Raw genomic sequence first — 26,606 nt, forward strand, 5'->3', positions numbered from 1 at the left:
AGAGAGGGGGGGGGGGGGGGGGTTGGGCAATACAGAGGCTCTCTGGATGTTTACTTATTGCCAAAAGCAAGAAAATAAAAATAAACCGTTCATTTTATTAGTACATTGTAAATAAAATATTATATTAACTATGATAGGTTAATAATTTAATATAGAAACTGTTTTACCTAGTGTTCTAATAATTTTTTAGGACCCCTGTCAGTCACAGGCCCTTAGAATCGTCCTAACCACCCCCCCCCCCCCCCCCCCCCTTGAAGGCACTGCGAGTGATTAAAAATAGACAATGCACAGGGCTTCCTGACTTCACACCACTCTGATCATCACACCAATCTTTTTTAAGTCATGACCATGGACCAGCTCAACATCTCCATCTCCAACATCACCTCAGGGAATCCTGGCAACGTTGTCTCCAGTACACTGATTGGACTGTGCTGCCTAGTGGGCCTCCCTGCAAATATCGCTGTCGTGGTGGTCATTCTGCGCCAGGTAAAAATAGATGATGTCACCCTGAAACTGGTGCTGAATCTGGCTTGTTCTGACATCCTGTGTCTGGCCTCCCTCCCTGTGTGGATCTATTCCCTCCTGTGTGGTTGGAATCTTGGCCGTGGGCTTTGTAAGTTCTTCTCCTTCATGGTCTATTGCAGCCTATACATCAATATCATGACTGTAACTATGATGAGTGTGCAGCGCTACGTGTCGGTTCTCTACCCCCACCAGTGGGCCAGGCTGGGAAGGAGAGGTGAGAAGGTATTGCTACCTGCACTATGGGGACTTGCATGCATCCTAACTGGGCTTGCTGTTGCAACAAGGAATACAGTGGTTACTGGTTCTCGTCTAAGTTGTCAAAGACACACTGAATCGGACTGGGAAATAGTGGCTGTTCTTTTACTTGAGACTTTGGTGGGTTTTGTTCTGGGTTCCATTCTTGTCACCTTTTATTTCTTACTTCACAAGCGAGTGAACCAGACAGCCCTCTTCAGCACCCAAAGGATGACCAGATTGGTCACTGGAATTACTGTGACCTTCATCATTCTCTGGGTTCCTGGTCATGTTGTTAACATTGTGGACATCTCAGCCACCTTACTGAAGTATTCACACCCTGTTACATCTGCTAAACTGAAGACCTTTGGGAAGTTGACACGGGACTTTGCAAAGTGCCTTACATTTGTTAACAGTTGTGTGGACCCCTTTCTGTATGCGTTTGCCTTTCAGAGAATTTGGCAGAGAAGACCAGCTAAGCGGGAGAAAGCAGACCCTGCTATTCAGATCTGTGTGTAATAATAATGTTGGTAAAAGCAGAAACAGAATGAAATCTCTAAAAAATTATCACAAAGCAGCTTGAGGCAATCTTCAATGTCTCCTTTCAAACCATGCAAACTTGGTCAGTACTCAAATGCATCAAGGCAACATAGTAACTGCAAAATTGAAAGCAAAATTATCAACTCGCTTTGCAGGAAGTGGGAGATAAGAGTAGGTGAGAACTTTCTTGTCAGTATCTGCAACATGACTGTCACGCCCTGACCATAGAGAGCCCTTGGTTCTTTATGGTGTAGTAGGTCAGGGCGTGACTAGGGGGTGTTTTAGTTCAATATTTCTATGTTGGTGTTTTGTATGGTTCCCAATTAGAGGCAGCTGGTAATCGTTGCCTCTAATTGGGGATCATATTTAGGTAGCCATTTTTCCCACCTGTGTTTGTGGGATATTGTTTGTGTGTGTGCTAGTTGCACCACTTATGTTACGTTTCGTGTTTATTGTTTTTGTGGAAGTTTCACTCGAATAAATATGTGGAACCCAACTCACGCTGCGCCTTGGTCCGTCTCTCCTCACGATCGTGACAATGACAGTCAGTGACATACCGTGATTTTAGTAACATATTTTGTGAATAATGATCTCCCTTACAGCCACTATCATCTAACATGAAACAATAATATATTTTCACACACTTTACATCAACTTTCATTATTTATTCAGCCCTTTGGTTCCTAAGACCATAAAGTGACCATAATAATGTTGCGAAAAACGTGAAACATTGGCCTGGACATCTTCAAGTGGCTCAGTCTTTGATGCCCTTCATGGTACAGTGTGTTGGTGTAGGAGCAGGAATAAAGCTCTGACTGTCAGGCCCAAACACTTGAGACAGGCAAATAAAATATGCTTTTACTGCAGCTAGCAAAAAATATACTCTGACTTTAATGCACAGTTAACTTTTATGGGTGTTCTTTAAGAGAAAACATTACACCTTTTACAACGATGAGGAAGGGATAAGGCCTTACTCAGTAAATATGAAAGATTGTTCTGCTCTGCAGATTTGAATTGAACTGTGAATTGAGTCCTGTCATAAAGGATCAAGTTAGTGTAACATATACAACTAGAATATTTTATTTTACTACGAAATGCTTTCGTTTTGAAGCATCAGACAGAGGTGTACAATAAATTACACTGCATCATATTAATAAATTGCCCTCCACAAATGCTATTGCTACTGTCATTTCATACACCGGCCTGATTTAGATTGCAGACTATGTACTCTGCTCTAACTAATAATAACTAAAGCATACATGTACTGTATGTATGATGAGCATACTTCTCATGGTTTGAATATCATCCTTATTTATGAACTTCCTCGCTTCAGAACACTGAAACAACCATGACCTTTCTAAGCTTTTCTCGATCAATCAATCCCATTCTCCAGTCCAAGTGATGGAGCAGCTTTAGAACAGATTCTGAAGTAAATATAATGTATCCAGTCCTATGCAGAAATAATTCCTCTGCTTTTCTCAGTGTTTAACCCTCCTTTTTATGTCAAATTATGTTATTTTCCAGCTCCAGCAGTGAGATTGGTATGACTGCAGCTAAGCTAACATGAGTGGGAGTTACTAGTGGTGAGATTCAATACACATACAGTACCACCAGGCACGAATTGACACGCTTGACTAATCATGACATTTCTGTTGCAACTGCAGCCCAAATAAAAATAAATATGTTACACCAGGTTGTGATAATGCCTTTTACACATTTAGCTTATTTTCAATGATACAAGGCAGATTGCGGAGCATTACACCTACTATAGACAAAGTTCAAACATGATGAACCTAAGCAAATAAATCAACAGGATGTCACAGGTTCCACAAGTTTATTTTTTGAAACTAGTGTTGAGCTTCCAAAATCCCCTTGACAGAGTGACGGAACACATCAGCCAACGTCACACACGTTGAAAAAGTTCAATGCAGATTCACTGAACTGGATAGGCACACTCAAACCACGTGTAAAAACACATCAACATAAAACAACTTAATATATCATTTTAATAGAGTGAAGGAACTCATGACCACATTCACAGAAATACAGCGATCGGGCTTTCAAAAAGACCCGGACATCCTAGGACTTAGACAAAAAAAAGTGTGCACTGGGATGCAACTCAAGTTTTGCATATCATGCAATTGATTAACTACAAATCAACAATGTGGGCTGCCCCACAATGCTAATGCTATACGTAAAATGCTACATGCAAGGATTTCAGGTGGGTAACAGTTCAATGTTATTAACAGTAATAACGGTGTTGATAAGATCTGATACATCCTGTATAAATAGTTTGAAGCTAACAGAACAAGGTGTTGATAAGATCTGATACATCCTGTATAAATAGCTTGAAGCTAACAGAACAAGGTGTTGATAAGATCTGATACATCCTGTATAAATAGCTTGAAGCTAACAGAACAAGGTGTTGATAAGATCTGATACATCCTGTATAAATAGCTTGAAGCTAACAGAACAAGGAGGGTATTGCTGGTGGAACAACAGTCAGAGCTGCTGACTAATTTAGCGTGTTGTTAGTAGTTCGACAAAGTAGAGTAGCGGTGGATTCCTCCACTCTGCTGAATGGGTTTAGTTTAGCTGACCGAGCAGGGGTCATCCTTGGAGGGCTTCACGTCTCCCTGAAGCAGCTGAATCATCACAGCCTTGGTCAGGTAACTGGAGGTGCCTCTCCTGCCCATCGGCGGTGTCTTATAGAACTCCTCCATGTCATCCTGCGGACAACAATGTTGTTTCATTGTAAACTAGCAGTACTGTTATATACAGTGCGAACTGTCAAAAGTTGTTTAACAAAGCACTGCTTTTCAGCAACGACATGCATAGTGAACAATTATTCCGATTGGATATATATGATATGCATTAACATTCAGTGTTAATTAAGTAGACTGACCAGAAAAATGATCACCAAAGCTCCCAAGGTATCCTCACCTCGAATATGAGGTCTGCTTCTACTTAGCGGAGATAACTTGTACTGTACATCATTGTGGAAGTACAACAGCTTAGCTCGCATGCTACATGAACTCCACTGTTACACAAGGTTTTTGTGTCTGACCCAACCTCAGATCCTGTGAGCCCAGTGGACAGGGTAGGGCGGAGCATAGCACCTACCTGTTTCTTCGTCCCCTCCTGACTCCTGTCCTTCTGGAAGTCATGGAAGGCCTCCTTCACCAGAACATCCAGGTCCACCTTCTCCGAGAACTCCAGCTCCGGGTTTCTCTCCAACACTATGGACACCACCATCAGCAGCTGCAACCATGGAGATTAGGACATGTAAGAAAATAGAACCATGAGAAAGTGTGTACAATTAGGATTTTTGTATTGTTAACCCAATGTGTAGCGGAAGCGTTGTTAGATGAAATGTGTGGATGAGATAGTCAATCGAGCATCCTGTTTGACCAATAGCAGTGTACGGAAAACATGCAGCTGTAAATTACAGTGAAATCTGATTGGCCCTTACCTCTACTATTATCTGCCTGTACTCAGGCAGCACAATGTCCTTCAGTGTGTCTTCCACCAGCAGAGAAAAGTTCATCTCATACATGGTCATGTCAGACAGAGTAGGTTGCTGCAATGGAAGGAAAGTGGGAGATTTTAACAGTAATGCTTTAGGCAAGAACACCCCGATGACCAATTACTACCAAAAATACTAACTCACATACTCAAATAAACAGACATTTATTTAATAGTGGATATATGCAATGCAATGGGGATCTGTTGTATTCAAACCATCATTTTGAATCAACTGCTGTGCCAAGCAGCCTACTGTATTTCAAATATGCAGTCTTTTTGGGCATTTCAACACTGTCAAGGGGTCTATAGTGTGGTCCTTCATAGATGTGATTAAATGTGGAGTTTGAGGATGTAAACAAAGAAGGATTATTATGTCACTGTTGCAATTACCAACACTACCTGTGGGAGATGGATCCCTGCTACTACGATGCCATTACAAGTTCTCTCCAAAATCTGCCACACTCGGTCATAGAAGCCATGGGGAGTCCTGTTGAGGGAACCATCGATCTGACGCCTGTTGATCCAGGACCTGGTATGGGTAACGATAAGGGAAATTAATAAAATTGAATAAAAAATGTGTGTGTGTGTTTGTGAGTGTTTACCTGCCGTGCTGTTGTGGCTGAAGGACGTCCAGCAGCAGCTGTTTAACATCGCTGGGGGACATCTGGTAAATATCCTGGGGTGGCATGTCTCCTGCTCGGATCTCCAACTCATGCTTCATGGCCTGGACGATCCACCTACATCAATACCAGCGGAATACGAAGCAAAAACAATGCATCTCATAACCACAGATGGCTATCCTCAAACAGACAACTTGAGAGACAAACAGAATAACAACCACCCAGCTGTAGGATCAGAATGGCCATGGCTACAGCCTGTCTAGCTCTATTCCTCCCGGGCTCTATTCGTACCCGACGCGGATCTTGAGCATGCCGCTGAACAGCTCGGGGGTGTTGGAGATGATCCAGCCGATGTGGATGACCAGCTCCTGCTGCAGCACGGCCTCCGTCTCCCCGTAGCACTTGCTGTAGAGGATGCCCTTGATGACCCCAGGTGAGAGGGGATTGGAGATCACCTCCTCCTCGTGCCCAAACAGTCCCAGCGTTACCTGGCAACAGAGCACAGCCCAGCCAGCCTCAGAAAAATGTCTGCAGTTCTGTTATTGTTTTGTGGGGATTATTTTACTAAGAGGACAGAGTGATGAACCAGGAAGATGGACGTGTTTACATCATGGATAACAAATAGTCAAAAAGGTTCAAATAACTTAGATTATATTTTATATTATGGGTGACATCACTCTACATATAAGCTTTTTGACTGACCAGATAGGGTGCAATATTATATAGAAATGCTGATGTCTCCGTGTCCCCTTTGCTTAAACTATCTATCCATCTTGCCACTGTAAAACTGCCCCCCCACAGAGTAGAACATGAAAGGGACAAAAGATAATAACCAAGATTATCTTGTGATATTTCTTATTTTCAAAGCATAAAGGCCACATGAAAATGACACCTGGGTAATCATTATTCTTCCCAAACAAGATATGCTTTAATATCCCTTTGAAAAATAGCGCCTTAAAACTAATGGTTGCAGACTGATGTTCTCAAGTACAATGGCAAATCACAGTTTTTAAATCTCTACCTCATTTCTATTACTACTAAATGTAATCTAAACATGTCCAATCTTACTTAACACATTCAAACAACAGCAGATATTCTCTAAACTCAAGTCCTCGCATGCAAAAATCAAGGAAGATTCTACGTAGATCATGTAAGCAGACACCTGACTCCATTTAAGAATCAGCTTTCTCATCTTGTCCAGAATAATTTCCCCTCTACGATGCAATCTATATGCAGATTCACACCTCGAGGTACTTCAAAGCAAAGAACCGCCCAAAACTCTCTGTGTAATATTTAAGAGAAAAAAGTACAATGATAAAACATTGGCCAAGGCAGCTCACTTCATATAAATCCAAGGGAAAGGGGAGCTTACAGTATATTAGGTCATAGGTCAGGTCACAGCATTCACAGCCTGTTAAACCCAGGTTACTTTACGTAACACAATAGCAGCCTTGCTACAGGGCTAAAGCACAGTGAGGTAGCTGGGAAATATGAAGCGTGCAACTGCAATAACATTAAGCATTTCCTATAGGACAAAAGCATGCGGAGCTCACTGTCAACTGAACGTTCCTAATACTTTCAAAATTGACATAATTTCATCCAATTCATTGATAAATCAGTGAACATAAAGATTGTGTTCGAAATAGGCATCTGACTTGAGAAAAAAACAAAACATGGTTCAACTGAAAAATTGGCCCCCATTTTCAAATGTCCACTTACCTGCTTCCCATGCACTAAAACACTAGTAATACTTGGGGCAATGCTGTCCACTAGCTTAGTTATCACACTGGCTGCGATTCGTACAACTCCCCTGGTGAACAAAACACAAGGAGATCCTTAATAGGGTGAACACTATATGTGTCAATACGTTAACTCTACAGTAGGAACAGTTCATAATGGCTGACTGCAATAACAATGTAGTCTGCTGTGTTCTCTATCATAAGAACCATACATACAGTATAACCATGACATTAAGGCTGATGGGCTGTAAAGTGAGTTGAGGCACATTACTGAAGGTGCAATTAACATAATGAAGTTCTAAAACAAAGCTGTAAAATCATGTGCGTGGCATGTCCCACTCATGTCCACCAGCGTGTCTATACAGTACAAAGAGCCTTGTTATGCTACTGTTTTACAGGTCCATGTTTTTATTATTATTGCTAAGCAAATGAAAAACAAATCTAAATCAACTCTGGATTTCATCTCCAGATTGTCAAATAAATGATCATCATTGCAACTCTGCACATGGAAAAACACAAATCTACAAACTTCTTTCCTGCTATAGAAACACTTTTGTATAAATGACTAAATGGCGGACTGATCAAAACACAAGATGCTGTCCCCATAGAACGTAAAGCTATTAGCATGGTGGGTGCTTCCCTCTGGGAGATCTAGCCTAGCAGAACAGGCAGTGGTTCCAAAGGAAGATTCCACTGCATGAATTCAGCTCTGGCTCTTGACATTGTTTCCCGCCTATTCAATTTCACTATTAGATTAAAAAATATATTTTATTTGGGGGGTGGGGGGGCAGACATATTTGAATGTTCACTAATTTACGATTGCATTATTCACTAGAGTGACTGTGCAATGCGTCTCCTCCTGCTTGCTGGGTTCCTGTGAGGAAAAAGCAACAGGCATTGGCTGTAGTTATGGTACATACGCTCCCCTCCGTATTTATTTGGACAGTAAGCGAACACTAAAATGTGTCTCTATACTCCAGCATTTTGGATATGTGATCAAATGTTTTATATGAGGCGACAGTACAGAATGTCACCTTTTATTTGAGGGTATTTTCATAGAAGCATTTGCAGTTCTTTGGGGTTGTGCCCAATATAAATAAATGGTAAATAATGTAGTGTGTCATTTTGGAGTCACTTTTATTGTAAATAACAATATAAATGTTTCTGAACACTTCTACATTAATATGGACGCTATCATGATTACGGATAATCCTGAATGAATCGTGAATATTGACGAGTGAGAAAGTTAGAGGTATGATCTTTGTGCATCTGTAACTTAAAAAAAAAAATACACTACAAGTTAATTTGTCCAAATACTTATGACACCTTCAAAATGGGGGGACTAGATACACTATATATGCACAAAAGTATGTGGACACCCCTTCAAATTAGTGGATTCGGCTATTTCAGCCACACCCATTGCTGATAGGTGTATAAAATCAAGCACACAGCCATGCAATCTCCATAGACAAATATTGCCAGTAGAATGGCCTTACTGAAGAGCTGAGTGAATTTCAACATGGCACCGTCATAGAATGCCACCTTTCCAACAAGTCAATGCGTCAAATTTCTGCCCTGCTAGAGCTGCCCCGCTCAACTGTAAGTGCTGTTATTGTGAAGTGGAAACGTCTAGGAGCAACTACGACTCAGCCGCAAAGTAGTAGGCCACACAAGCTCACAGAACGGGACTGCCGGGTGCTGAAGTGCATACAAATCTTCTGTCCTCAGTTGCAACACTCAATAGCGAGTTCCAAACTGCCTCTGAAAGCAACGTCAGCACAAGAACTGTTCGTCGGGAGCTTCATGAAATGGGTTTCCATGGCCGAGCAGCCGCACACAAGCCTAAGATCACCATATGCAATGCCAATTGTCAGCTGGATTGGTGTAAAGCTTGCAGCCATTGGACTTTGGCGCAGAGGAAACGCGTTCTCTGGAGTGATGAATGACACTCCACCATCTGGCAGTCCGGTGGACGAATCTGGGTTTGCAGATGCCAGGAGAACGCCACCTGCCCCAATGCATAGTGCCAACTGTGAAGTTTGGTTGAGGAGGAATAATGGTCTGGGGCTGTTTTTCATGGTTCTGGTTAGGCCCCTTAGATCCAGTGAAAGGAAATCTTAACACTATAGCATACAATGACATTCTAGACAATTCTGTGCTTCCAACAGTTTGGGGAAGGCCCTTTCCTATTTCAACATGACAATGCCCCCGTGCACAAAGCGAGGTCCAAACAGAAATGGTTTGATGAGATCGGTGTGGAAGAACTTGAGTGACCTGCACAGAGCCCTGACCTCAACTCCATCGAACACAGTTGGGATAAATTGGAACACCGACTGCGAGCCAGGCCTAATCGCCCAACATCAGTGCCCGACCTCACGAATGCTCTTGTGGCTGAATGGAAGCCCCCACAGCAATATTCCAACATCTAGTGGAAAGCCTTCCCAGAAGAGTGGAGGCTGTTGTAGCAGCAAAAGAGGGACGAACTACATATTTTGGAATGAGATGTTTGACAAGCAGGTGTCCATATACTTTTGGTCATGTAGTGTACATAGTGCTTTCATTTCTAAACGGTAACAGATACGTAAGAAAATACCCTCAAATAAAAGGTGACATTCTGTACTGTTGTCTCATATGACACATATTGATCTCACATCCAAAATTCTGGAGCACAGAGACAAATTAAATGTTCTAGCTTCACTGTCCAAATAAATACGGAGGGGAGTGTACATGGCAGCATACGGGGTTGCTTAGCCATACACGGCAACTTTAAAACAAAACAATCTCAATAGAAATCAAAATAAAATGGAGAACAGTGTTTTAAACTTCAGGTGGATTGTAGGTTTTTAGTAAAACCCAGATTTCCTAAAACAAAAAGTGTACTTTCATCGTATCGACAACATCAATGCTCATGGTGTGATGATGTTAAACCATTGATGTTGTGTAATATAAAGGAACTTATTTCAAGCTCCACTTATTAACCCATGTTAAATAAATGAGAAAGGAAATTGGACCAAGTATTGATGTGGTTCCAGAGCAAGGTGGAGCCTGGCCTATAGGCTGTTCCACTCTCTGACTCTCAGGTCCCTCTGCAATTATGTTCAATCTTAGCGCTGAGCAATATGAAAACTCACGACCAGCTCCCTTGACACAGCCAAACCACAACAAAAAGGCCAACGGAGCATGTGAACGTGAAATTGACCGTCCATAGAGAGCAAGTGGACAGTGCTGCAGAGGGAAAGTGCATGAGTGAAGCATAGCACTCACAGTTAATGGTACACGCTGTGCACAGTGACTGACTGGCTAGCTGAGCTAATACAGTACCCATGCTACACAGACTCTACACATCAACTCTACTCCATTACCTGCTTGCCATGGACCACCAGTGTGGTGATATGAGGGGCTATAGAACTGGCAAACTTCATGATAACGGCCGCAGCGTAACGCACCGCCAGCCTACACCCATAGAAATATGTATCATTGTTTACAACAGTTTGGAATTCAGTAGAGAACAAGAGAAAATGTTACTTAAATCTTGAAACGATAGTAAAATGATCTGAAAGGCAAAAAAGTTGAAGGCTCTTCATAGAGGTGCTGTACAAAATGGATGGATATTACCTGCCACATGAAATAAAATACAAACTATTCTTTCAGGTTAAATGAAAAGGGAATAATATGCTAGGGAAAGAAGAAAATCTGACCAAAGCTTCCTGGTCCCAGCTCTTCTGTAGAGTCTCTCCATGTCTTCCATTAGGGTCTCTGGAAACAGTTAAAAGGCCTCTGTAAGTGAACTGAGCAATGCAAATCATTGTATATATATTCTAGAACAATGTAAACTGTGGATGATTGGGTCTGAAAACAGTGTTTGCCAAGACACTGCTATTCATGACACTAGCTGCATAGGCTATGCCTTGGTTGAATTCACCCCATTTGTTCTTTTTACTATTTCTAACACAGAGGAGACACTGATCCAAACTAAATCAGTTAGTCATGGGGTGCTAAATGGATTAGGCTATGGACATTTCATTTACAGTGATGCACTGATTCCCACCCTGGGGCTAGTTGGCCCGTTAGTCTGGCTCTGATGAATAGTGTTAAAGTATCTGTTCAGTGTTACCATTTTTTTTTTTTTATAAAATATTACCTCCAATAAATTACAATATGAATTAAATAGATGTCCTTCCAAAACATTATAATTAGGATGTTAAAAAGCAGATTTGCTCTGTGCCTCTGCTTGGCCTGTTAGGAAACAGAATGATCTCAGTCACCAAATCTCAACCCAATTAAACACTTATGGGAGATTCTGGAGCAGCGCCTGAGACAGCGTTTTCCACCACCACCAACAAAACACCAAATGGAAGAGTGGTGTCGCATCCCTTCAATAGAGTTCCAGACACTTGTAGAATCTATGCCAAGGTGCATTGAAGATTTTCTGGCTTGTGGTGGCCCAACACCCTATTAAAACACTTTATGTTGGTGTTTTCTTTATTTTGGCAGTTACCTGTATATCAGTCAACAACAGCTAACTGGGTTTCCTCTTGACATAAAACTTTTAGCTACAAACCACAGGATGTAAAATAGAAGGGAATGGAGAGATGGCTGTTGTGTGGAGGATCTGCTTTGACTTGCTTTCTTGTTGGCTAGCCAGTTAGCCGCGATAGCAAACCTTAGCACGCTAGTTAGATAACTGCTTCTAAACAGCCAGCAGGCCAACTCTAACAAACCACATAATTTGAAATAGAAGTGACTGGCGAGATAGTTGTTTGATAACAGCAACTGTGGATTGTTGGCTAGCTAGCTAGCTTGCTTGTGTGCGTGCAGTGTGTGCACTCCTGAGCCTGAGTCTCGAGAAGGATCCTTCTCCACACCGGAGAAAAAGATATAAAATAAAAAAAGCTGCTGGACTATTCACATACGGGCCTGTCTCTACCAAAGAGGATGACGTCATTATCTAAGCAAATTTCAAAAATTGTTTTTACGGTTTGTTTTAAAACTAAGTTTGAGATTCGGTTTTACTGAGAGGTTTTTCTCTCATTTATGTTTTGGCTACAATTACAAGTAAAGGATGCGTCAACAACATTATTTGGGTATGAGCAAACAGAATATTAGTAAGAAGAGATTTTCACTGGACCGTTACTTTAACAGAGTAACACCATTTTGCACGTGTGCTTTTGTTTCTGTGCCTACCATCCTTGGCAAAGAAGTCAGGACCCTCTTTCTTCATGAGAATACTGGCAAGCTGTGCTTGACTGGCCAGGCAGTCACAGTCCTGAGTAAGACAAAAACACAGAAAGAGGTCAAAGGTCATGCCATGGCGGTGTAAAGATAGTTAAGAGTCAGATCTAGGGCCCTGACATTAAAACACCCATCTCCTTTTGATTGTAGCTGTCCTAATATATTTACACCGTACTCTTGGACTCACATAGAATTTCTGCATGATCTCGTTGGTGGATTTGTGTTTCCACTCCTCGATGTCGATCTCAGGCTGCTGCTCCAGGTTTGAGGCATTGGGCGTGCTCGTCTGCCTCTTCACCTTGGAGTGCTTGGGCATCTCCAGCTCCTGAAAGTTCTTAAACTCTGGGATTCTAGACCAGGGGAAGTTACAGGAGTATTTTCAGGTTTACAGGCATGTTAAATCCTTTACACGCTGATTCCTCTATAAAAAAAAGTGTCACAAAATACAAAAGGAGGAAACGACAGGAACAAGCTCTTACTCTGCTTCGTTGACACGAAGGAAGTCTAACTGCTCCACAATAGCTCCTGATATCAGGGTCTGGAAGGACGATTTAATAGTGACATCAAGGAATCTCATTTACATGGGATATGGACAGTTCAGGTGATTTCAAATATTCCGACTGAAGTCACATCTATACATTGACAGCCAGTTACATGTACAAAGGGGAATTATGTTCCCAGAAGAATGAGATGATAAAAGGGATTGACTATGAGGGATGGAGCCCTTTGTCTGCTTCTAGAGTTAGGTGTGAAGGGAATATTGAGTGTCTTTCATAAAAGACGTCACATCAAAACATCTGAAGAACTCTCTAGAGACACTGAAAGTCATTGTAACAGTAGGAAATAGAACTCGGTGAAGGCAATTCAAAGGCATTGGATTTGCAAACATACATGTTCACTATTTCTAAAGGCATTTCCAAAGGAAAGGAGAACTGCCAATAGTATTGTGAAGGTAGATATCACAATGCCTCAAAGAAGTGTGAGTGGACTGAAACAAGTAAAAGTGTTGAGAACCTGAAGCCTGTCCACGTGAACTTTGACCCCACCGACACTCCCCTTCTTGAACGATGCCAACATGTCCAGGACTGGGTTGAAACGGCTCCCCCTGAAGGATATTCTACTGTTATAACTTTCTCCATATTAACCTAATGAGTATATGCTATTCCGCAGACTCCAATAGAACAACCTCTACTGTGGGATGGTAAGCGATTTTATTGCATTTAAAAAGGTGCTCTTTGGATAATGATCAATACTGCTGTGATCAGCATAACACCCAAGCTAAAGTGATATAAATGACAATAACAAAACTCTTATTGGCAAATACAGGTACACCTCCTGTGCTGGATTCCTATACACTCTAAAGCAGTAACAATTACAGTACAGAAGGAAATACAAAAGTAGTTCTTACTTGATGTTGTCCTCTCTGATGAGGACCAGGAAGAGTGGGCGACCTTTCATTTTCCAGCTATGCTTGATGAACTGCAGTGCATTCTACATACAAAGATATGTAACACATTAAACTGGCATTGACCAAACAGACATACAGTTAGGGACACAATGTGGTGAGTGTGCATTCCCCAGAACAAGAATTAAACCAGACAAATGTCTAAACAGAAGTGTTTATGAGGTGAGTTCACCCCAGCTCACCTTGATGTCATCAATCAACAGCATGACATCCTGGGATAAGTAGAAGTCACTGAGATCAAAGACGATTGGGTAGCACACCACAGTCTTCCCCAGGATCCGATAAATCTGTGGGGAGTGGAGCAGACACATTGCATTACCTGATCCTGCAGGCCAAGATGGATGGCTCGGAGGTACCGACATATACATTACTCTGGACAGGACATAAAACAACCCATCGATCTTGAGGAAGCAATACACAGAAGCTAGAACGCATAGACGTTACACTCCTGCGAGCACAGACACTTCCTAAAACGAACACACAACCTCTCCTCTACAAACAAAAACACAAATATGCACAGGCACACTTGTTCTCCCTGTCCGTTTCTAAAGCACAAGCACTACCACGCACACAAACAAAGAGATTATTAGAATGTCCTCTGGCAGGACGCCCTATTCCATAAGAACACATAAATGTTCCATAAAAAAATTGTCTTAGTAATAGGTTTGGAACTGTGATTGATTCATTTGGCAATTTAAAAAACCAAATTGTATTCAGCTGTGTAAACTTATTTAAATGTCCTTCACTGGGGACAACTAGAAGGAATACCAACAACAGTTTAACGACAGCAGCTCACAATATCAAAGTGGATTACGAAATTGAATGACACATATTTCCATCATGGATTGCATGGCAGCAGTACTTTGTACAATGTTAAAAGTAAGGCAAAAATATGTATAATATCTATGTACATTATATCTTTACATGTAAATGAATATTATTCCAATTCTGAGCTGTGGTTGCACACTGAGAAGTGCTGGTTTATGTTCATCAGTGAGGAGGTGGTGGTACGACCTCTGAGTATGTGGTAGCATTGAGTGGTGAACGCTCACCTTGCAAGTGCCCATGCAGCCCACTGGCCTTTCCGGACGCCCACTCAGCCCCAGCTTCTTATTGATGGCCAGGAAGCGGTACGCCTGGGGGGAGAAAGAGACAGGCATACCTATTTCAGTTTCGTTTTTAAAAGCCTAGTTTTTCAAATTACACATCAAATCTTAGACCATGGCCTATTGACCAACGCCATGTACATTACAACTGACAAACAGACCACAACATAGATCACCCTCCTTCTATTCCCTCAGGCAAGTCACAGACCCATAGAGAAGTGCTATCATACAGCTAGCTACCGTCCTTTCCTCTCGTACACATATCTAGCCTTCAGATCTGACAACACACTCAGCTAGATATGACAGAGATCATAATGGGAGTCATTTCAAAAACGCCAGGCAGGGAAAGTTGTCTATTTTTATTGCACCTCTACAAAAGATCAATCCTCCTCATATCCCCAATGATTTTTCTTTTGTTTGCGATCCATAATCTAAAATTACCTCCCTCTGAAGTTGAGACGTGCCAGTAGTTAACGGCCCCTGCAGAGCCTGCCTATGACGGCTCTGTTGTGGAGCCTAACACCCCTATGGTTCTGTTTAGTGCCATGGTGCAGGTGGGTTTAATGGAGTTGTCAGAAGGCAGAGATAGAAAGGTCCCCTGCAGGTCCTTACTGTAAAGCAACACCAAGTAGCTCAGTTAGTTAGTAGGCTCCGTCAGTCAGGATCGGCCCTCACTGCTCCCCATTCTTTCACTTCTACCTGGTATGGTCTTGGTGTAATATTCCCTTGGCTAATGGTATTTTAAATACATTTGAATTCCATTGCCACTATGTAATGGTACAAGGTCACAGAGTGTCTACGCCCTGAAGACACTGAAACTGAGAGAAAGAGGTAACAACCTGTATGCCAGAGTGATGAGGAAAATTGTTGTCAATCCACAATGCGGACGATGGGCATTGATTTCACAACACCTGATCCATGCATGTGAGGAGGCATACTGCAGTCCCTGTGACCTCTGTGTCATACTGTCCCCTTTACGAGATGATGGGATGAACTCAGCCCTTATCTTCCCACACCAGGCAATACATGTCAATTATTCCTCCTAATCAATCCAATCAGAGGCTCCTGGTCAATAACACTGACTGTGTACATCAGTGGCACTGCAGGAAATGTAGCTAACAAGCTTCAATACAACAAGCAATCACCAATCTTACCAAAGAGCAATGTGTACATCCTACCACTAGATGGAGCTCTGCCACTCCTGCTTTTCCCATCTTCAAATGAGTTGGAAACAAATTATACATGGGTGGAAAGTACGAAAGATAATAGGAGAATCAAGCAATTAACAGAATATTATGATAATATTTAAAAAAGCAGAGTTCAGAAAGACGGCAAATATTTATTCAGAATTAAGTCGCATAACAAATTCCCAGCGCCCCTGGCCATGTGGCCTGTTTGAGGAGAGACGTTGTGTGAACCTTTGTCTGCACCCACGGCTCCCTGTCCCTGCCTGAAGAATACCAATGAATACAGCACATGGCTCACATCAAAGTTCTCTCATTTAGACCACAATCAAAAGCAACCAAACTGCTAATGTGATTGCTGTTAATGCCATCAAAATGGCTACATTCTGAGCGTGTCATTAGGTTGGGTGATATGAGGCCTGTTGTAAGAGAATGACAGTTGTAACAGAAGGCTTTAGTGTCGCAGTGTCTCTGTTCATCAATCAAAAACCTGCTCTCCTCTCTCCTAGACATCTGGGTCGTTCCACGAAAAGGGGGGCCTTTTGCGTCCCTTTGATATTTAAAAGTAGAAATTGCGCACCAATTTTGAATTTTAAAATCCTATTATATTAAATAAAGTACACTTTAATATAGACCACATGGAGAATTCAAATTGTATTTTCAATGGAATAAAGGCTCGCTAAAGTGCCAAAATTCAACATATCGACATGTCCCTCCATCAACCCTGTCACCTCTGATGAAGATTTTCCATCAGTTTCACCATCATTAGAAAGCCCTAGTTATTTTGTTGCTTTGACAAAGTCATATCTCCCGAGTGGCGCAGTGGTCTAAGGCACTGCATCTCAGTGCAAGAGGCGTCACTACGGTCCCTGGTTCGAATCCAGGCTGTATGACATCAGGCGGCGCACAATTGGCCCAGCGTCGTCCGGGTTTGGCCGGGGTAGGCAGTCATTGTAAATAAGAATTTGTTCTTAACTGACTTGCCTAGTTAAATAAAAAATTAGAAGATTATAATACATTTCATGTGATTAGGTATTCATTTACGTCTGTCCCTCATTTTAAGGTTTAAGAAGATATCATCAACCCTGTTTATTTGGCACCTAATAGGCACTTACTATAGTACTTTTTCATTTAACCTCATGATGGGGAAATGTTTTTTTTTATGACAATGTTAAAATCGAAAGTTTTTTGGGACCAAGTTCCACTTGGCACCAAGAATTGGTGTAACGACCGTTGGCTTTTATAGACATGATCGCTGGGAGATGGGTCAAACGACATGCAGATGGGTTGGGGAGGCGTCACCAAGGCAAATGGAAGCTATTTTGGCAGCGCTGTTGCTGTGCCACCTGGGTTGAGATAAATAACATGCTGCTGGATGTAATTGCCGCTCTCCTGTCGTCAAGCAGCTGTTGGAAACACAATCGAACGGCAGAGAGAGATGAAGCGAGCGACGCAATGCAGAGCGGTGCCCCAGCCTTTAACAGATTCAAATGGGATTTCATATTTAGCATGCTGCTCGCCCTGGCTCGTGACACCCACCCAATCCATTGCTGCATAACTACATGCCCAACAACAGGGAAGAAGAGCAGAGGCAGACCTTTCTAAGATGTATTAATATATTAGGAAAGGCAGTGATCGTTTCTATACGCATTACACCAATACTTTTAGACTTGATGCACTGGATACTATAGACATCCCACAAGAAGAATACACTGCTCGCCAAAATGACATATTGGACAGGTCAACCGGTCAATCCCATTGGCCGATCTCCAGCCTCACTCTGACTGATTGAGCAACCAAGAGGGATAGCTTAATAGATCGTGGCTGCAAAGATTGACAGTCAGATGAATTGACTAAGCCCATATACTCGGCTGACATATTGATAGATGGCCTTGGACATCTAGGTAAATTGACTGATTAGTTTATTGCTTTCTAAAATCATGTACGTTTTCTAAAACGTTCAGACAAATGTACGTGAACGTCGCACAATCTTCTCTCCTTGCAGTGAGCCTTCTATGGCCTCGGTCAGGTTGTGGTGTTACCCATAGTGATGAACATCACTCGTATTTCATTCTGTGGTATAACTCACATTAACCAGCTCCTTCTGGGCCCAGATCTGAATGGGCTCCACCTGTTGGGGTGTCTGAGTCTGGATGCCATAGGTGTTCAGGAACACCTGCAGTCTGCAACACAACACAAGACACTGTTAGGCTACACAGCTGGGACTGTTTAGGAAGCCCAACAGTCTGGGTGGCCAAAAGAATATTAGCTATGAAAAAGTAGTAGGAGACATGTACCGAACGCACATTTATTACCAAACACACACACAGCAAACAAGGAAGATAGACTACTGAAAGTGTTGTAGTGAATAGTGTATAGTGATTTTATGGTCAACAACACACTAAAACACCAGTCAGGGAGAACAGAAGAAGGATTGTCCATGTGGAAAGGTTCAAAGGTGAGTTGATGTGGAGGACGGGAGTTTACAGAGGTTGATTCAACCTGCCCTCGTCCTGGAAACAACTGAAGTGTTGAGAGGCAGAGTGGGGTTCGGCTGCTCCCAGGCTAGGCTACTGATTGGCTGACCAGCTGAATCTGTTCCCTGACAACCTGGTCCCTAAACACATTGGTGTGAATTGGGCCTCTGCCACTGGACAATAGGGTCAGGCAGAAGACGGTCAACTCTACTGCAGCTGAAATGTCACACAGAGTTTGTCTACACGTCCTAGCCAGAGAGACGGTTCAGTAAGGGTTTAATGATTAAAGCTATAGGGTTTTGTACAAGCTACACCTTGAAAGATTCTCTGAAACAAACGCAGCAATAGGTAAAGGCTAGGAGGAAGTGAGCAGGCTGAAATACGAGTGCTAGGTTAGCTGCTGAGGAAGACCTGCCGTCTGATTGGAACAGCAGGACAGGTTAACAGGCTTCAGCTGGCCAGCCGACTACTAAAACCTCCCTCTTTGACTCCACAGCTAAATGAGGGTGCTAACAGATGAAGACCGTGCAACGGCCAAGCGCTTAATGTGCACAGTGCAACAACAACAAAAAACACAGACGAGTGAAGGAGAGAGGGAGAAAAACGGCCAGCTTTACGAACTACCACAAACTCTCTCTCACACACACAATTCTCTCATCTCAGAGACACATCGCTACCTCACACAGTGTCCTATTCATCTTTCCCATCACCTACCTCTGGCTCTCAGCAATCAGGGCCACATGGACCACCGTGTCATTATCAATGGGACCCTGGAACACAGAGAGAGAGAGAGAAGTGAACACTCACCTTACAGGGGAAAATACGATTTCAGTTTATAGTATATAACAAAATCACGATAACATACTGAATTATTATCTTGCATAATACATTGCAGTGAAAATTGATCCACTTGTAAAGGAAAGCTTTGAATAGGAGATAAGAGGCTTGAGGGAACAAAAGAGTGATGAGGGAAGTGAGGTGAACCATACCTCACCGTACCCTGTCATTACAGAAGTTTGAACCGTGGTAATCTTTATAGTGGTTATAAACTACTGACTTCGTAGGAGTTGGATTGGCCATAGTAAAGCAGGAGTGTCAGTGACCACATGCGCACTGTATTTCAGATAGTAGCTCTTATCCCACTTAAGGTCTTATTTCGGGATAACCTGTTTACATGCACTTTTGATATCCTGCTAACGAGTATATCTTATTAAAACAGAATATTCCTAATTTAAGATCATATGGGTTAAATGGAATATTACCTGAAATATGGACACTAACTGTAGGCCTATAACCTCTCACATGTAGAGTAATATAATATTAACTCTTGCAGAATTACGCATTTCTTGCAGTAAAATTATACAACAAATGTTCATTTTGTCTCGGCAACAGGAGTGGTGAAATCGGATTTCTTTCTTTCAGCATCTCTTGAGTAAACGTGAATGCGCGTGTAATGTGTTATCTTTGACGCTGTTATGCAAGCAGACTATTTCAACCAAATAAAATATGCGCCCAAGACGAACTTGAAGTCTTATCAGAAACGTGTTTCATCGTTTTCTCAGCTTTTAATTTCCTTAATTAAAAAGGTCCCTTAATGAAACAGACAACTTTACCGGTGTTAACGAGATTAACGCATGCATTCTATCAATGTAAGACATCCTGGTGGGCAACAAGTTATGACAGAAGAGAAGTTGCCTATATCTAACTATAGTTGACAAACAAATGGCCTACCAAATGTCGGAAATTATAAGCAGAAACTTGTTTAAATTAAAGGGGGAAAGTAGCCAGTGTGCTATATGGCCCAGTACGGAGTATAAGAAAAATACATGATTATGGAATTATTATGGTGGCTCGAACTGCGCAGGTAGCCTACTTTTTGAAGTGATTTGTTTGACAATCAGATGAAATCACCATCACACAACACAATAATGCGCAACTGAGCCTGCGCAGACAGAGAAAAAACAGTAGTAAACGGGATAACATCTTTACAGTATCCCGTCTAAGATCAGCATATCCCAGGCATCTTATCCTGGTGTCACATAACCGGGATACAAGCTTTTTCGGGTTATTGTAAACGGGATATGATGTTTATATGAGTCAGCTCAAAAATAGAATACTTGAGTGTCCTGAATAATAACAGGATATTGGTGTGCATGTAAACGTTGTCACAGATGCATCGGAGAAGCAGTGCCTTTGCTTCAGAATTAAGTTACATGAATAAAGCTCCAACTATGAACAAGGTGAAAGGTATGCATATGATACTGTCATATACCTGTGAATCTTTCAAGGAGTCATCTTTGAGGATCGAATGACGTTGATCTAATGATCATGCTTCCTTTCTCTTCTATTTGCAACAATTGCATTTCCGCCTCCCTCCGCTGAGTCCCGGGAGATGTATTCAGATATAAGTGATTTGTAAACAGAGTGAATCATATCACTGGAGTTAAATGACTAAAATCCCTGAGCCATTTGAAAATAACATATTGTGATTCGCAGGAGGGCTGTTCATCAGAGGCAATGCTCCGTTAGATGGCCCGGCAGGAAGCCTGACGCAGGCAGAGAAGAGAAGGCTGGAAGCCATTTTGTTTGGGCGGAAAGAGCAGGTTTTTCTCAACACCCTCATTATCATTAATCAGAGGAATCCGGGAAGGGGGACGGGGGAGAGAGAGGTTCACAGAAATCTCTTCTGATTAATTGTGAGCAGCGGCTTCCAAAACACTGCAATGGAAATCTCTCATTAGCAGTCTGCTCCAAAACACAAAGGAATCGTTTGAGGAGAGAAAGAAATAAAGAAAATAAGAAATGAAGATGCAAATAAAATAATGCAGGAAATATCTTCTCTCTCTCCAGCTCACCACTATACCTACCTGGCGGGTAATTAGGTTTAAAGCAAAGCTTCGATTGGACAGCAGAATGTACTGGAACATCTTAATAGGTGTTGCAGAGATCTTGTTGTCTCAGGAAAAAAACCTGGATAAGACCGGTCAAGCTTCAATTAGCGCCTCATATTCGTGCCTGCTGGCAACTGGCTCTGGGTCCTGGGCCATGGGCCCCCCAGCTCCTGAGGTAACCGGGGCCAGACTAGATGGAGGGACATCACACTGACGACACTACAGCCGGGAGACACTAACAGTGTCTCATAAGGCCACCTCAATGCTCAGTAAATGTGTGAACGGACACATACTGTATACTGCCCTACCAAGCAAAAAGGCAGTAACTGCTCATTTGGTCAAAAATGAGTTAGTCATTTTTGCTACATTAAATACATGCTTAATCATGTGGACAAGTATCCTGCCTCTACTGTATTGTGTTCTGGAGAAAATGGGAGTCATATTAGCAGTAACTGCACTAGGTTACTGTGAAACCAAGGTAAATAAAAGCTCATTTTCTCAGTTCCACGCTATGAGCAGTTACTGGCTTTTGGCTTGGTCGGGCAATATAAACACAAACAAAATAATTAACATTTTGACCGGGGTTAGAGGAAGACGTGTATTGTTTGCAGAGGAAGAGATAGATGGAGAGTGTCTTTGTTCCTTATTTGTTTTCTTTTAGGTGTAATGACGGTCTTATTTAATAGTGCAGTACATACGGTACCTGAAGCTCGTCTGTCTGAAGGAGAGCTGAAATGTCAATATTTACTTCCTCAGGGACATTCTCCATGTGCTACAACTAAAGTAATAACATGAATACATTGAGAACAGAAACGGCTGTCAGAAAAATCTCACTAATTGGAATAAATGCTCTTCTACAACTTGTCTAGCTACTCCTCTCTCATTTCAGGCTGTTGAAAAGAATGAGTACAATAAATTGCCCCTGAAAGAAAAAAAAGAAGAAAACACTCAAATTTAGGTAAGCAATTTGCGTCAACAGTAGCTTGTGTCTCAGCATGAGAAACGTGCATCTCAACTCGTAAAAGCCCAATTGCAAAACAAGCTTAGTCAGGAGTGCCACTCCCAGACTGCAAATATAAATGAGTTTCATCTCTGCTTCATTTGAGATTTTCCCAAATTAAAAGCGTTGAAACGTGACACTTTTCCCTCCATTGTTGCATGGAGGGAAAAGGCCCCTTCAGGCTTCTTCTCACACTGCACCGTGTCTACCCAAACGCTGGGTACTAACACGTGTCCTTTGCATACAGATTGCATTTCACACAGCGGAACTCTCCAAGCATCCGGAAAGCAAAATGCAAGTAACTGAAATATACACATAGGCCTATCTCCCCAAAGCAATTGAACTGTGAATGTACTCCAATACATGGTCAATAGCCTGAAAAAACACTACTTCAAAAGAATAGTCACTATGTAAACTATGACTAAGACTGAATCATTTCACAGAGGAAAATTACAGTGTTGGTCCTTTTCTGACACAGCTTGTGAAGACAACAATCCCTCCTACCCCACTCCTCCCTCCCACTCCCATCCCACTCCCATCCCTCCTCTCCCACTCCCACTCCCCTCTCCTCTCCCATCCATCCCCCCTCTCCCACTCCCATCCCTCCTCTCCCACTCCCATCCCTCCTCTCCCACTCCCATCCCTCCTCTCCTCTCAATATGTCTTCAGTGATTCAGTGTTAGGCCCTGCTGAGCCCTTCTGTCCACTGACCTAAGCTAACCAGCTCAAGGTTACACAGCCCCACCGGGACTGGCCATGAGCCTTCACAGCATGTCTAGCACGCATTTTGTATATGCCACTCCACTCTAGGAACACTTTCCTAATATTTTGCCCTCAGAACAGAAATCCATAGATTAGGGCTTAATGAATTTATTTCAATTGATTTATTTCTTTATATATGAACTGCAACTCAGTCAAATCTTTGAAATTGTTACATGTTGTGTTAATATTTTGTTCAGTATACAAGACAATCCTATACATACACATGAATGTACCCATGAGTGTGCACACAACAGACGAACACCAAATAAAATGCACTCTGTTTGTGCTCAGCATTTTTACGTGCACGTTTAGATCAAAGGGATAATGACTTGAATTGACATATACTAAACTCGCATCACTGTACGTGTGTTACTAGTGTGTTGTTCAAAATAAGGTTGACAAGGCACTAAGACAACGCTATCTCATAAGCTATCGGCAGTGACGTGCTACACATTGTAAGTGCGCAGATAGCCAAGTGTGAGCCACGTTTTTGATTGTACTTTCTCAAGCTTGGCATTTAAAAGCACACTTTATTTCCTCTCATTTTACATTTCCAGGTAGCATGACAAAGGCAGACTTATTGAACTTGGTTTGGGATATGAATGTAACAGTGGAGGTACAGAAATAATCACTTCACAGAAATTGAAAACGGTGGGGATTGGATTCTTTGCTATGTAATTATGGAGGGATCCTTGCTGAGAATTTGATACACATCGCCCTCGCTCTCTTTCTCCCTCTCACTGGGCACACCGCAGATATATTAGGTTTACTCGGCAATCCTTATTAAAATTATCAATTTATATTAAGCTGAGCCCTATGAAAGCCTCCTTGAGCCTGGGCTTGTCAAACCTGTTGTATTTGATGTAATTCCCATTGAGATTCTACTGGGGAGACTGGGAGAGACAGTCTTTGATAAATCAGGCCTACCTATGAACGGCTCTGTATGGGTGCCGCGGCATCGTCACCCAGAGAGCGGACACACCAGCCCTGACAATAAAGCCCTCTAAGCTGACAGAGTCAGCCCATATTCAAGTACCATTTTGCCATTATGGATTAAAGTCTTATTAAAATGGGGATGGAAGACGGGACTGCGTGACATAGAGGAATGGGAGGGCGTTGAGTGTAAGTGTGGAGACTGACAGTCACCTACGTGGCAGTAATTGCTCATATAATGTCAAAGCCCTTTTCCAGCTCGCCACCCACAAGCCGTTTTTTAGTTTATTAAGCACCGAGCCTGGTGTGCAATAACATTGGCATGGCAACTGCAGCAGCACGGGCGAGTTAGGAGACCCATATGGCTGTGCCATCTAAATGGTCTCTGCTCTGGCGCATGTGACTGACCTGCCTCTAACCCCAGCACAGTGCTCACCATGACAGATAATTGATATGCCCAGACAGGGATGATGACACACAACTGTTGTTTTTACCCAAATAGAGACCTTTCTCATATAGGGCACTGGGAGTTAGGGAGAGCACACGATTGTACTCTACATCACTGCTGTGAGCTTGGCCACATTCTGCGAGACTCACAGAGAGAATCAGGTTCAGCAGCATGGAACTCCATGATTAAAGACCAAACTGTGTTTGCCTGTCGAGGAGGTGGTCACCTTTGTAGATGCTTGCCTTTGGAAAGACAAAATTGGAGGTTCTCCTGCTCACAGGTCACTTCCCCGTAGGTATGAGAGGCTGGGAGAGCTACTATAGTCATTATGGCTAATAAACCAAACAGTGAGCTTGGAAAAACCACTGGGCCAAATGTATAAAAAACTCATTAATGTGGATTTGACTTGGGACCGGGGCCTTGTAAAGTTTCTAAAGCAGACACTGTGATCCACTTTTGCTGTCACAATGATGTGAGAGATGGCCTACTCCCTGCCGGTTCAGGTCACTGGCAATCTCTCCTGGGCTCTTGCTGTCAGAGGGGGGCCCTGCTCTACAGTGCTGTCAGCGTGCCATTTGGCAGCCCTGTCCTGCTAATGAATATTATGCATCTTTGGATGCAAGGGAAAAAATAACATCCATCTGTTCACAACCATTCAGGGTGTCACATCAACACAGGGACGTCTGGATTATGCATCTAAAAAATGGTGTCCCTCTAATGTTTGTTTTACTATGTTTTTTTTACATAATCACAATATGTTTTCCTTTGTTCTGCAATGGATCTGAGAAGCCTTTCCCTTTATATGGTGATACAAAACAAACCTGTAGTATGGAACCCAGGATGCAGAAAAGGTATGAGCAAGGGGTTTAGAGTTTGACTTTCAAAAGCTTGGAAAGTTGGAAAAATACATTCTGGCTTACTGTCAGGACTGTAAAACTGAATTCCCCAACAACATTGTGCATTTAGTAGAGACACTAAAATCGACAACCTCAAATGCCTTCCATGTTGCGCCTCTCTTTCTCTGAAGGGGCTTGTTTGTGCCTCATAGTGTGACGGCCAATTGAAGCCCTCTCACCTTCAGACCTCATCACAGATGCAGAGCTGAGTGACAGCCCCCAGGATGCACCCTGCTTTGGAAATTTCCATTAACCTTGTTCTGTGGCTCACAGAATCACTCAGTTAAAGAGTGAGCTGTTTCTGTTGTGGGGACTAGAGCTGTGAGGAATTGGCTGCCAGAGAGCAACTGTATAGTGCACGTATGCGATACTGTGAATAGGTGTGTGTTATGAGAGTGTGTATGCATGTAGAAAGAGAGTGAAAGAAAATACTAGTATTTATTTGCTCATTTCATTGGTGGTGGATGAGGTGAGTTCCCCCACAAAGTAAAGCCCTTTGAGGTTACATAAAAATACAATTAATTATTATGCGTTTGAATCCATCTTTTGTGTATTTGTGTTCATGTGTGTCTTTCTTTGACTCAGTATTACGGTAGTGAAAATGTGTGCATTTGTTTCATGTGTCTGATTAGCTAATCTGGTGTATAGTTGTATTACGTGTTTGCTGCGCGCGTGCTTTGATGGTGTGTGTGGGTGTATATTTTAAGGCATATGGCTTAATGATATCTCCTCTCTGGCTTTTGTTCTGTGTTTATTTGGAGAGTGTTTCCTGAAACTCCCTGGGGTGCGTTTGATCTGACTCAACCTCTGAGCCTAGCAAAACGCATCGCTTCTCACGTGGAACAAACCACAGACAAGGAGCATTCACTTCACATTCTCTTAATGGTTTCTAAATACTAAACTACCCTGATCCACACACACAGATCTGGGTCTAGTGCTTACTGGGCCTGACACTCTGGGAAGTGCATAAAATATATGCGCTACCAAAAATAGTGTACTATTTGTATCAGTTAATAACAATTTAACATA

The 26,606-nt window shown here is 42.3% G+C and overlaps 2 protein-coding genes across 4 annotated transcripts in view; one reads left to right on the forward strand and one right to left on the reverse strand.

Annotated features, from left to right (window-relative positions):
• The first annotated feature begins 304 nt into the window (after positions 1–304).
• LOC139563128 (type-2 angiotensin II receptor-like) lies at positions 305–1,789 on the forward strand. Its single transcript, XM_071381435.1, has one exon. It carries the CDS (start codon positions 343–345, stop codon positions 1,276–1,278), a length of 936 nt encoding a protein of 311 aa, XP_071237536.1. The 5' UTR covers positions 305–342; the 3' UTR covers positions 1,279–1,789.
• A 1,327-nt stretch (positions 1,790–3,116) lies between these two features.
• phkb (phosphorylase kinase, beta) overlaps positions 3,117–26,606 on the reverse strand; it is a 59,083-nt gene continuing 35,593 nt past the window's right edge. For 2 of the 3 annotated variants that reach the window (XM_071381849.1, XM_071381851.1), the window contains 17 exons: positions 19,362–19,417; positions 18,260–18,353; positions 14,933–15,016; positions 14,063–14,167; positions 13,824–13,906; positions 13,430–13,520; positions 12,895–12,953; positions 12,603–12,765; positions 12,368–12,449; positions 10,882–10,939; positions 7,164–7,254; positions 5,736–5,932; positions 5,427–5,561; positions 5,224–5,353; positions 4,772–4,879; positions 4,423–4,560; positions 3,117–4,028 (listed from right to left, as the gene is read on the reverse strand). In XM_071381849.1, coding sequence (XP_071237950.1) covers positions 3,891–4,028; positions 4,423–4,560; positions 4,772–4,879; positions 5,224–5,353; positions 5,427–5,561; positions 5,736–5,932; positions 7,164–7,254; positions 10,882–10,939; positions 12,368–12,449; positions 12,603–12,765; positions 12,895–12,953; positions 13,430–13,520; positions 13,824–13,906; positions 14,063–14,167; positions 14,933–15,016; positions 18,260–18,353; positions 19,362–19,417 — 1,812 coding nt within the window. In that variant the 3' untranslated portion in view covers positions 3,117–3,890. Of the gene's footprint in view, positions 4,029–4,422; positions 4,561–4,771; positions 4,880–5,223; positions 5,354–5,426; positions 5,562–5,735; positions 5,933–7,163; positions 7,255–10,545; positions 10,637–10,881; positions 10,940–12,367; positions 12,450–12,602; positions 12,766–12,894; positions 12,954–13,429; positions 13,521–13,823; positions 13,907–14,062; positions 14,168–14,932; positions 15,017–18,259; positions 18,354–19,361; positions 19,418–26,606 lie in introns of all 3 variants that reach the window. The other variant, XM_071381850.1, reaches the window with a different exon arrangement.

The sequence above is a fragment of the Salvelinus alpinus genome, chromosome 33, assembly GCF_045679555.1.
Source record: "Salvelinus alpinus chromosome 33, SLU_Salpinus.1, whole genome shotgun sequence".
Classification (NCBI taxonomy): domain Eukaryota; kingdom Metazoa; phylum Chordata; class Actinopteri; order Salmoniformes; family Salmonidae; genus Salvelinus; species Salvelinus alpinus.